At 38.4% G+C, this 13,638-nt stretch overlaps 1 protein-coding gene across 1 annotated transcript in view; it reads left to right on the forward strand.

Annotated features, from left to right (window-relative positions):
- TIMM44 (translocase of inner mitochondrial membrane 44) overlaps window positions 1-1,043 on the forward strand; it is a 102,069-nt gene extending 101,026 nt beyond the window's left edge. Inside the window, exon 10 of the mRNA XM_075202561.1 lies at window positions 355-1,043. Within this exon, the coding sequence (XP_075058662.1) occupies window positions 355-474 (120 nt within the window). The 3' untranslated portion in view covers window positions 475-1,043. The remainder of the gene's footprint in view (window positions 1-354) is intronic.
- Window positions 1,044-13,638: the final 12,595 nt, after the last annotated feature.

Raw genomic sequence — 13,638 nt, forward strand, 5'->3', positions numbered from 1 at the left:
ATTTTTTTATACAAAAAGCCACAGGGTATAATAAAATAAGTAAATTTCCAATACACAGTATCAAGAATCAGTACATTTGAAACAATATAAATGGGAACACTGTGCTAATAATTTAAAAATATTATTAAAATAAGTTATTTATAAGTGATCCAGCCACAGTTACCTTCACACCAAGAAAATTAATAATGGACAAGAATATGCAGCAAAACCGTATGTGTAAAAAGTAAAAGTGATGACTTTATTATCTCACCAAAAGTGTCTTAGCGAGTCTGTTATGCATATATTGCCTCAGCCTGTAAATACTTACTGACCGGATTTTCTTACTGCCCTTTTAATGCTGTTTTTCTCTTGCAGGATAAGGTTTTGCGGATGCTGTATGTGTGGGCACTCTGCAGAGATCAGGATGAACTTAACCCTTATGCAGCCTGGAGACTTTTAGACATGTCCTCATCTGCTTCTGAACAGATCCTCTGATACTGGAGAGACTATTTGATGAATTTAAATCTGTTTTTCCCTATTTGCAGCATGTCAGTGAAGAAGTTGAAACTCAGAGTTGACCTGTATTCTACAAGAAACACTGAAACAATATAACATTCTCTCTTTCAGTGAGAGTACCATTTGCTGCCATATTGGTTAGATTCAACTGCCAGGAAATGCCTGACTTTGAGTGCCCTATTTAAGATTTACTCGCGAAGAGTGAATGGTACTTGTTTTTTCATGTGAAAGGTAAAGGTAATTATGCCATTGATGTGTAAAGTCTGAGAGATGTTTCAGAAAAGCAATTTTAAATATTGATTTAAGATTATTGCTTATTTTCGTTTGACATCACAATATGTTCACCAGTGTTTTTCAATATATGGAATCTCTCTACTTTCCACATTTATATAATCTGGACATGATAATTCTCCATCTCAATCTTCCTGTTTAAAAGAAGACAGAGAAAAAAAAAAAAATAGCATGAAATTCCTGTTCATGATAGATTTGGTTGGTAAATATTACTTTCTTTTTTTAACACAAAATAAATGTTGTCCACGTTTCACTTACTATTATTGTTAATGTTATGAATATAGAAGGATACTAAATCTTACATTCAGGATCACCTAATGTGGAGCAGAAGGGCAAAAGCTCGCTTGATCTTGATTTTCAGTATGAATACAGACCGTGAAAGCGGGGCCTCACGATCCTTCTGATTTTTTGGGTTTTAAGCAGGAGGTGTCAGAAAAGTTGTCCGAGGACAGTGGCAGGTGGGGAGTTTGACTGGGGCGGTACACCTGTCAAACCGTAACGCAGGAGTCTTAAGGCGAGCTCAGGGAGGACAGAAACCTCCAGTGGAGCAGAAGGGAGGTTTAAGCTCCTGCCACCCACTGGACTCCTTCACGGCATCCAGAACTGCATTCCTTCTGGGTTGCTAGAGTACCCTCTTGCTGGTACCCCTGACCTCTTCCTATGGATCAGGGTTGCTGCTGATGCATATAGTGACAATGCTGAAGGTCTCCAAATTGTATTTCGATTTGATTTTACTAACTGTGTGCAAGTGTTTCTCTTTCATTATGTACCTTAATGAAGGACTTCAAGTAAGCTTGTTTCAGTGATCTGAAGCAGGAGGTTTGCTTTCAGTGGTCTTCATACAGCACTTACATGTGTGGCCAGTAATGATTCTAGGAGGATGGGGGCATTGCTGTGGGGAATGTTTTGCTATGGAGAGAAATGGAAGAACGCGTTGCTATGGGGGGCAGGGAGAGAGGGAAGAATGTGTTGCAACAGAGGTTAGGAAAGGGGAAGACATTTGTTGCAGTGTAAGGGGCATGGTTTGCTCCCTCCATATGTGATGGGAGCACACTCACTACATGGGATGACCTTGCCTTCTGTGGTGGGCCTTTGTCACTTTGTGGTGGAGCACACCTTTCTGTCAACATGGGGACTTTTTAGCACTGTTTAGAGATATGGCATAAGTGAGGTATGGCATTATTGCAAACAGGTTCCATTTTTTGTAGTAAATGTTATGTATTTCACATTTTATATTGGTTTAAATTTTCTTGCTGCCCCTTCAAATGAGTTCTATCTTTGAATACGGCCCTCAGACCAATAAAGGTTATATGACCCTGGTCTAATATAGTACTACGTGACTGTGTATGATCCTCAGTAACACCCACACTGGCACAAATTAACTCTTATTTCAACAGTCAATGGGGGATCTTACTCTTACTTAGACTTTCTCTAACATGAGGTGAATTTAAATAATGACTGATGTTGATTGTATTGTATCTCAGTTATGCAAGTTTATTTGTAGATATAATATGCTATTTAAGTTCACAAGATTATATTCAACATAGAAAAACTTGTTGATAATTCCCAGCTTGTTGGACTGCTGATTTGAATGTTGACGTTTGGCATTACACACATGCACTCATTCAATGCTCCCTAAATCCAGGACAATGAACAATACAAGGTCATAGGAAATGCAAGGGAATATAAAATGTGGTGATGCAGTGTGTTAATTTTGTATTTGTTTTGTAGACTAGGTTCCACTCCAACCAATAGCATAATGGCTTAATCCGGTGGAAGCTGGGTTGGGGTAATGGCAACTACTTGCTGGGACAGGGGAGTGTGTGTGTGTGTGTGTGTGTGTGTGTGTGTTTTTTCAATTTCCAGCCACTGGAATATTGTAGGCCAGAATACACCAGTAATGCAAAAGAATACTCATTCAGTATTTGAAGAGATACAAACAGAACTGGTAACTTTATTACAATGGAAGTATTTGAAACAATGTAAAAGCGCTGAACAACTATTTAATATTTGGAGCATAGAATAAACGGACCAATGAATGCCTTGTTTGGCTTATACCTTCAACATAGATACCATAATGGGCCTCAGATGAAAGGTACATCCTCCTAAAGGTTTGTATAAACTTGAAAGGTGTATTATCCACATCATATTTGTTGGTTAAAATAATAGAGCTATTACTGTCCTGAGTTGTGTATGCTTAAATAATAGGGGGTACTTTAACTGAATACAATACTAGAAATCAGATACTAGAAATCACCAGAGTGATTGAACATATCACTTACATATTAAATTTGTCAATGCAATTTGCTTAGTGTGTTATTCCTAAATGTGGTGGCTATATTAATTGGGGAAAATTATAGATCATAGACCGAGCACATGGTGAAATTAGGGGAAGTGATCTAAATGCTGTTCTATTAAAACATCTGTTAAATTTTTTTTATGGATTTACCAAATTCAAATATTTAAATGGAGATTGATTGAGAGTTAAAAAAGGAATTTCCCTGTAAAGCTATCTTGGAATTAATAGGAGAAAAATATATTATTATTATTATTACTTATTATTTTTATTCATTATATTTATTTATAAATGAAAAATAAAGTAATTTATTACATGTTAATATTACCTATATGGTATCCATAGCATTTATAGATGCCCTCCACTCTCTTAGAAAAAGTTTAGTCTCCCTAGGTCTGACAGACTATACTGCTATTTCCATGTGTTCTCCTATGTGCATTTATAATTTTTTCCATTTTAACAACAAGATTACACTATATATTCATTGCTTCAGACATCCAGAAATTTACCAATTTTTTTTTTTAAAGCTATTCAAATACCCCAAAAGGCATCCCAGTGGGTCCATAGGGAACCTAATGCATATGGTCTTTCTTGACAAAATTATTGCACTATTTTTCTGCACTATATCCGCCCCCGCCCCAGTACCCTTTGAGCTTTAGACACCTCCTTATAACATGTATAAATTCCCCAGTGTCTATATAGCATTTAATCATCTGTTTTTAGTCTTGTAGAGGATGTCGTATGAATGATAAATAATTGGGTCAGTAGCTGTGAATGGTTAAGTATAAGGATTACACTTTTTTTTTTTTTTTTTTTTTGAATGGAGCTTACAGTAAGTCCCCTGTTCTCATGTACTATGCTCCAGCTGTGGGCATGTACCTGGTCAGCCAGATGTTGAAGTTGGTAAAAGATAAATACAGTGCAAATTGAACCACCAAACCAATGTTTATACCTTTAAACCTGTGGTTCCCAAACTTTCTCAGTTCGAGGCACCCTTAGGGTCACCATCATTTTTCCAAGGCACCCCTAAGCAAAAATAATTACTGGGTAGTCCCGTTTTTTAAGTAGTTGGGTTAAAATAACGTAAGATGTATTTAGGCCCTTTCACCATCACATTATGCCCCTTCATCATATCACTGTGCCACTTCACCATATCACTCTGTATCCCCTTCATCAAATCACTGTGTCCCACTTTGCCATCTCACACTCTGTTGCCCCCCTTCGCCATCTCACACTCTGTTGCCCCCCTTCGCCATCTCACACTCTGTTCCACCCATTCAGCATCTCACTCTATCCCCCCCATTCAGCATCTCACTCTGTCCCTCCCCCTTCAGCATCTCACTCTGTCCCTCCCCCTTCTCTCTCTATAAACATTTACTTACCTTCTTTCCTCATTTTCTGCTGTCTTCTTTCCTGATGTCCTCTCTGCTGCTGCTCCTCATTGACACTGTCGGACGTGATGCCATGAGATCTACTCACATTCCCCATACATGCCAATCAAACCTCCACACATTCTAACAGATATCCCCATACATGCCATCAGCCTCTCACATGCCCCTTACCAGTCACACCTCTCAAACAGACACTGAATCCCTCGAAAAAAGAAGAGCAGACTCCACACTTTTCTCCTCCATCCCTGATTGGATAGCCTGTCATAATGTGACCTCCCTGCGTTATGCAGTGGTGGTCATATGATGTGGCTGCTGTCAGTCAGCTGAGCTGTCAGATATGTGGCTGTTAGCCACAGAGTATCACCCAGTTGGCCAGGAGCCTCAAGTTTAAAGTCAAAGAGCAGCAAGATGATTCACTCACAAGTTCATTTCTCAGGACTTTACGGTTGCTGACAGATTTACTCTGCTTATACACGAAGTTGGATCCATTCGGATTGATTCACAACTGCGTAGTTCCTCAAGATCCTTAATTTCCAGAATTTATAAGAAAAAGATGCATTATAGAATATAGTGTCAAAGGTAGGTTTTGTGCACATTTTTAGACAACAGCGAGCCCCAAACCTCTAATGAGAAATTTTAATTAATTGTCTCTTATTATATAGCTAGTCTCTTATTATATAGCTAGTGCCTGTATGATTTAACTTTTCAGATGTTGAAGGTGGATTGGTAAAAAAAATCTGCATATGCATTGTGCACTGCTAATTTTACATGACACTTCGACTTGTGTAGGGTAACAAATCAGATTCTTGGTGGTTTCTTTTCCATATTAACTCCTGAAAAAGCATACTATTAAACACATAAATGGGGAGGTATAGCGGATCTTGGATCTAAAAGTCCAGCAAAAGGTACACATTGAGGCAGGTGATGCTATTTACAGTTGTAGACACCATGAATGCTGAATATTTAAATGAGTTTACACACTTTTATGCAAATAGAAAACATATAATGTGATGGCTGTGGGATATTATTGCGCTGATACCAAGGAGTGCCATCACACCAGCAACAAGTTTGTTTAGAAGATCTCCTGAAATACCATCTCATTTCAGCTCCTGGACCAAGTGAGTTTAATTTTATTGTGGTCATCTTTATTCCTTTATTGGCAATCTCCTTGGTGCAGCAACTCTCATTGAACATATGGAACAACTGTCTATGCTCTTTTTACAGCAGCGAGCATGACAGATACTTTACAGATAACCAAAAGAGTACCTATGGAGTATGAAAGCATAGCCTCTAGAACTAACAGAGAAAGGAAGCTCAGTGATGATAATTGGTAAATGACATTTATGGTTGGCAGCAGCTAGCTGACTGTTTTAAGATTTCTACAGTGACTCGTTCATGTTTTGTGTCTTTGCCTTCTTCTTTGTCATGCCATGATCCCTTCAATGTACAGTGCTGCTTAATATGTCAATTTTTTTTATAAATAAAGAAATAATAATATCACCTGCTCTTTTCAGCAGTGGAGTACTCTGCGGGAAGCTCCACAGGCATCAAATTGGACTAGCTGAGAAACAACCCATCGAGGAAGCAAAATAAGAGCCATTAATGGTTCAATTTTAGGATTTTAAGGACAATTTTTTTTTACATTAGTTTTAATAATTTGGTATGGATAAACTTTGCCTCTTAACATGATTTTATCTTGGTCTAAATTAGTCAAAAGATTGCAATATTGGCATATAATAAAATAAAACGGTCTTTCCTGCAATCACCAGTGCATACCACCATTCGCTTCATTATTTTTTATGTTCTCTGTATTACCACCCTTCTTTGCTTGGTACATGGAATTCCTAGCCAATTTTTAGTGTTTGCTATTTCCTATGGAATACCCGGAACACTCTGTTCCCTCTGCTCATCATGTCAGAAAAGAGAGAGCTGCTTGCAGTTAACAAATACACTGGATATACTGGATGTCAAAATAGCATAAGGCCTGTTTCTTTCTCCCAGAAATAAGCTGTAGTGTGTTGGACAGTTAGGTAAGTGACTTTTTTTAAATGGAGTATTCTTATGACATATATTGGAGCAGTATACTAATTGCAAACTCTGGCACTCTACATCAGTCTCAATTTAATTGTAATATCTGAATACCAACCATGCGTTTAGAAACCGGGATATTGCTAATCCTTAATAAAAAACAAAGACAGAAATATATAAAAAAAAAACAATACCGTGGTATGGAATATATATATATATATATATATATATATATATATATATATATATAAAATTAAAAAATAGTAAAATCCTGTTTCTATATAGATATAATCACTTGTGATACTCAAAAACATTAGTTACGTCATGGTAGAAAATACAATTGGCTCATTGATAATATAAAATCACATGTTTATTCAGAAAGGAAGGGAGAGACTATGGGGCCTATTATTGATTTTTTTCATTAAATTCATCTATTTTAGGGGGACTAACGCAGATTAAAGCAATGTGCCCATTTACTAACAGTGCATTTTTAGTGCTTCTGCCAACACACACTAAAGTTCTCATTACCAGCTATCCACCTAACCTTCTCCAGCCTTGTTCTCCTCGCCTCCCTTTTTCCTGTCTCCTCTTGCACCTGATCCCCTCCATTGTCTCTTCGTGCCTGCTGTCTGTTTCCCCTCCCTTTAGTATGTAAGCTCCTACGAGCAGGGCCCTCTTCCCTTCTGTCTCAATTCCATTTCTTCTCGACGTCACTGTATTTGCTGTGCTTGGAGCTTTTAGATTCTTGGTTCTACTTGTTTTGCTCTGTCTTACCCTGTACTGTTTTGGTCTACTGTTTTTTTTTTGTATTTGTACGGTGCTGCGGAAACCTTGTGGCGCTATATAAAGATTAATAGTAATTATCTTATTCAGACAAGGTTACTAATGAGGTATAATCTGTCAATACAATAATGTATTACTGACAGCAGGAAGGATCCGCATTGATTAGGCGTTTAAACAATGCAGGCACTAAATTGTATAGATATGAATAGACACTTGGGTTAATTCTCTAGTTCAAAGCTTTTACAACCATCTGATGATGAGACATCTATTAGGCCTAAACGAATGTTCTAGATTAGTAATAAACTATCACATCTAAGGTTCTGTTTTCATTTTTGGAATCTTTAGCAATAAGTCCACACGGAATCTTTAGCAATAAGTCCAACAACTAACATCTGGTTATTAGCAAACAGAACTGACATGCTGAAAGCAGTATTTTATTTATCTTTATGAATGAGAACATCTCTAACATTTTACTACTTTGAGTACTCCGGAGAAGAGGATGTTAAATTAAGGAAGGGATAAACCCACTTAAAGAAGTTCTGTAGACCATAGTTACTACACAAATGCCTTTCCAAAACTGCACTAGGGAAAAAATAATATAAAGTTATATTTGCTAGTATGCGTTACAAGACCTTCCCCATGCACCAGATTTCATGACATACATCCTAGGCTATATCGATGCCTTCACCAGCGCAAGAATGGGAGACTATTAGACAGCAATACCATTAAAGTACCTGAAATCAAAAGCACTTGGGGGCGTTAAGATGAGTGCAGGACGTGTAGAGGATAAAATCCAGTTTCATTTAATGAAAGAATGACTGCTTGAGTGAGCAGGTGTACATCGATACTATTTGTGTAATGAAGGCAGCTCCTAGAATTGTGTCGCCATGGCAGCTGAGTCTCCCACCTTGCCTGGTTAAATACTGTTTGCTAGGAAAAAAAGATTGTAATCAGTGAGGGACATGCAAGGGTGTAGATGGCAGAAAGGACAGTATGCGATCCTGAGAGAGGAGCCAGTGTCCGTGATTTGAGATGGCTGTAACCCCTCTCTTCTTTCTGTATAGGCTCTCTGATCCTCTTTAGAGAGACACATCGTGACATAAAGAACTTGTTGTTAAATGTACAATGTAAAAAGAACATGGGTTTATACTGTGCAAACATGCCTATCAATAACGTCACCAATCATTGATATGACAGGTGTGACAGCGCTGCTCTTGGACCAGATGAAGAGAACAGATCTGCGGATAATCTGGTATAGTGTGAACAACTGGATCAGCAGTCCCTGTTTAGCCACAAGAACTGTAACTTGGATGGATATGATTTAATTTAGAAGGGAAAACTTATGCACTATTTATTCATTGTATTTCACTAATTGTGTTGCAGGATTATTACACAATAATCCGAAAACGATAAGGACAGTTCTAGTCCCTGTCATGAGATATGAATATATGTGCAAATTATTGAAGTGCTAATTCTAATATAGGTTTTGTAATTTAAAAGTGATATTTTAAGAGGATATTATTAGTTTGCACCCGATCAGTGTTCTTATGGCTTATAACTCCAAAAACATACTGGTAGGTTAATTGGCTGCTATTAAAATTGACCCTAGTCTGTCTGTGTGTGTGTGTGTTAGGGAATTTAGACTGTAAGCTCCAATGGAGCAGGGACTGATGTGAATGAGTTCTCTGTACAGCGCTGCGGAATCAGTGGTGCTATATAAATAAATTATATAATTAATTATGATAACTGTTGTAGATAATTGTTACAATGGCACCTGTCACAAGGTGGGATATATTAGACATCAACTTCAAGAGTTGACTTCACTTACTGTGTTGGAAGCAGGAAAAACGGGCAAGCGTAAGGAACTGAGCGACTTTTACAATGGCCAAATTGTGATGGACAGACAACTGGGTCAGAGCATTTCCAATAACAACAACAATGTGCATGGGAAGTAAAGGCTAGCCCAATCCCACATAAGAGTTACTATAGCACAAATTGCAGAAAAAGTTCATGCTGGCTTCAATAGACAGGTGTCAGAACACACAGTGCATCAGTTTACTGTGAATGGGGCTGTGCAGACTGGTTAGCGCGCCTGTGCTGACCCCTCTTCAATGCTGTAAGGCCATGCAATGGTCACTAGCACCAGAACTGGACCATGGAGAATGGAAGATGATGGCCTGGTCTGATGAATCACGTTTTGTTTTACATCATGTGACATGCACCCAGCTGTCACATGATGTAAAACAAAACGTGCACGTGGTGAAGAGATGGCACCAGGAAGCACAATGGGAAAAAGAAAAGCCGGCGGAGGCAGTGTGATGCTCTGGGCAATGTTCTACTGGGAAACCTCAGGTTCTGGCAATTATGTGGATGTTACTTTGACAGGTTCCACCAACCTAAAAATTGTTTCAGACCAAATACACCCCTTCAGGTGTGTGTTCATTCCAATACACAATGGTTAGTAGGAAGTACACAAATTTAAACAGTATGAAATTAGTGCTTATTTTTATACATCTATACCCCCAAGTGTACAGGATTAAGGGGGATATTCAATTCAGTGCAAGTTGTCTCAGGAACATCTGTGGAGACAACTCACATTGATGCTATGGCAGTAATCTCCGCTAATATTTTTCTCAAACTCCATAGAGGTGGGAGGAAAAATGAGCAGAGATTCCTACTAATTGATGGACATTGCGATTCTGTCCACTCACCAGCAATTGAATCTCCCACTAAGTGTTTCAACAAGATTGTATGTTTTTGTTTTTATTATTATTGATGATTGTGGCCGCATCACTTATAAAATAGCTTATTGTATGAATTTATTTAAAGGAAATACCGCAGGGAGCTTATTTATATAATTGCAGATGTACTGGTTTTGTTGAATCATGTGGCACTTTGTATAGGGAATGCATTTGTGAGAGGATGGACCGCCTATGCCACCGTCTGCTGTTGCTGGGAACCGACTGGGCTTACTTTGCCACCATTCCCTTTTGTTTTTCCGAATATGCCCCTCCTGTCGCAGTAGGAGGAGCCTGCTGCCACCACTGGACTCCTTTATGGCATCCATAACCACATTCCTTCTGGGTAACTTGCTGCTAGGGTACCACCTTGTTGGTACCCCTGATCGCTTACTCTGGATCAGGGTGTTGTGGATGGATGCCCCCTCACTTATCACACTGGCCAGAGCTGCTGGGTAGTGGGCAGAGCGGTGGTACCGGAGAGCTGGTTCCAAACCTCAGACAGCCGGAAACAAATTAGATTTTGGGTCTAATCTGTAGGTCACAGGGATAGAGAAGTTTTCCAAGCAGGTCTTTGAAGCAAGTGATGTTTATTTGCTCACACTGGTTGAAGGTACCAGGAGCAGGTCAGATGAAGCAATAAGAATGAACAATTTTAAATACAAGACAGGGCTTTTTATACCGATTTGGACATAGCCAGGCTATTTTTAGAATCAGGATGCAATTTGTTTACCCAAACATGGATTTACATTCAATGCAAAGCTAACAATATTTACACTTCTCGGTTATGTGCTAAAACTTGATGCTTGCATTATCTGAGATACAGACACGCCAGACAGCGGCCCCCTGCTGGGTATACAGGCTAAACAGGTTTTTGTCACTTCACATAAAGACTTACTTAACATTTCCTGCTGTCAGCAAACAGACTTCCTCTAGCAACGATACAAACCCAAATAATGACACTTGCATACAAAACACATCCAAATGTAACACAATGGGGCATATTCAATTGTCGGCGGGATTGTAATGACCCCGCTGCGAGAAAAAAAAAATCCTTTTTCCGGTTCGAGCGGGCATTTTAAAAAAAAAACTCGCTCAGTTCAAATGTTAACATTGCATCCACCCCCTCGCGCTCTATTGGTCCTAGCGAGTTTGAAAGTTAGGAGTGGTTAAGGCAGCCATTTCAGTATAAAAAATTAATGCAGCCATCAGCAAACTGTCATTTGCTGATAGCTGTTGGCTGATTTAGTGACTGCTGTGGCTTGTGACTCCTGACTGCTCTCCATTGCTCTAATCTTGAATATTTGGATTTGTTTACTCTACACTACACTAAACAGTAAAATAACTTTTATAACATTTTTTTAAATTTATTATAACCCTTTTTTTTTCCACATTACTAATACACACAATATACTACAGACACTAACACCTACATTTCACACACCACACAACATATATATATGTATATATATATATATATAAAATATATACACACACATTTATTTATATTTGCATTGTTAGATTATTTTTTTCCTGTAGTTTCACAATTGCAGTATTGTCCTGATTTTGAATAATTGAATTTGTTAGCATTTTCTTCTTTGTAGTTTACATATAATTTTGAAGGGACCTAACTAGGTTCAATAAAATATATATTATAATTTATTTTAAATAAAACTGCATATATTTTTTTAGTCAAGTACTTGTGTAGTGTAATTATTTTTTATTACTAGTGTATTATAGTAGTATATTTATTACATACTAGTGTAGTGTAACCTTAGGCAAGTGTTGTTAAATAGTCAATAGTTGTTTTTTTTTTTTGCAAGTTAAATTTATTAGAGCAGGCATGTATAGGGAGCGTAGGGATTCTTCTTCTCCACAGGGAACCTAAGAGGAAATTGTCAGCAGTGGCGAGGAATGGAGAGAGAGACCTGAGGAGCGGCAACAAGAAAGAAGAAGACAGCAGTTTGTGAGCAGCGTGCAACCCAGCAGCAACATACTACAGAGTGATTCTGATGAAGGACCATCTGTAGCACGATCCAGGCACTTCACACTTGAGGAGAATGATGTCCTTGTCACTGGGGTACTGCAACATTACGAGACACTGAAGGGTGCCCAATCTCTGAAGGCGTCCTTCAAGTATAAGCACAATATTTGGGCCCAGATTGCCTCAACTGTGTCCGTAGTAAGTGTTTGAGTCAGATCAATCGAGGTTTGCCAGAAACGCTTTCGGGACTGCAAGCGCACCACGAAGGCGAAGATGGCAACTGTTGCCCGTCATTCCAGGGGAACCGGTGGTGGCAAGCCACTGCGCCTAAAATTTAAGCCTTAGGGGGAGAAGATACGGCAAATTCTCAGTGCTGATCTTGTGGAAGGGACAGTGGACACCCTTGATTAATCCACCTTCCAGCCATGAGGTATATATAATTGTCTATAAAAGTAATGATGTGAATTAAATTTAAATCAAATTTCTAAAAATTTGTTTGTCAAATTTGCAGAACAAGATGCAGCACAAAGGAGAAGACATGCAAGGGAAGCAGTACCCTGGAAGAGAAAATCCAAATCTGGAGGTAAATGGCAAATGTATAATAATGCAAAAATGAAACTGAATTTTTTTTTACTTGCCTTGCTAAAATCTTACATAAAAAAAAAAATATTTAGTACATCTGTATATATTTTAGATTTGGGTTCTTCTCAAGGACACAAGGGCCAGAGGAGTGTAGAAGGAGAAGCTATGATATTAAAGATGCACACATGCATGTATGCATTCTCCATAGATTACATACTTTACACTACACATTACACTCAGATAACACTTTACCTTTGTGTAAATAAAGCAATATTATTCACGCAACACTTTTTAATAAAAATATCCCCTATGTTAAAGAAAAAAAATTCTTGTCCCAAATAGTGTTACCGACATTTATTATTTAAAAAACGTTTTACACCAAAATTGTTTCAAACATATATGCGTACGTACGTACGTACATATACCCATACATATATGTATGTATGTATATACATACATTATCATCACTATTTATATAGCGCCACTGTACAGAGAAATCACTCACATCAGTCCCTGCCCCATTGGAGCTTACAGTCTAAATTCACACACACAGATAGACAAACAGACACTAGGGTCAATTCCAATAGCAGTCAATTAACCTACAAGTAAGTGTGTGTGTGTGTATATATATATATATATATATATATATATATATATATATATGAGGCTTTGTATACTTACGTTAAATATCTCTGATTCCGTCTGGGGGATACTGCTTACCATGGGGTGTGAAGGGGAGCATGGGAGTTGGCACCTAGCTAGCTAATTTCTAGCATTACTGACAGACCCCTCCCCTCCCTTCTACATACCCCCACCTCTTCCTCCTCAGTTAATTCAAAAAGCCCCAAGGAGAAAGGTCAATCAAACAAGAGCATACAGAGGAAAGGCAGAAGGGAGGGATCGCAGTGTCCCCCAGACGGAATCAGAGAAACGGATTTAATGTAAGTATATAAATCCTCTTTTCTCTTTCATCCAGTCTGGGGGACACTGCTTACCATGGGGATGTTCTAAAGCAGCCCCCTAAGGGTGGGACCGCTCTGAAAGCCCCGC

Source organism: Mixophyes fleayi, chromosome 1 (genome assembly GCF_038048845.1).
Source record: "Mixophyes fleayi isolate aMixFle1 chromosome 1, aMixFle1.hap1, whole genome shotgun sequence".
Classification (NCBI taxonomy): domain Eukaryota; kingdom Metazoa; phylum Chordata; class Amphibia; order Anura; family Limnodynastidae; genus Mixophyes; species Mixophyes fleayi.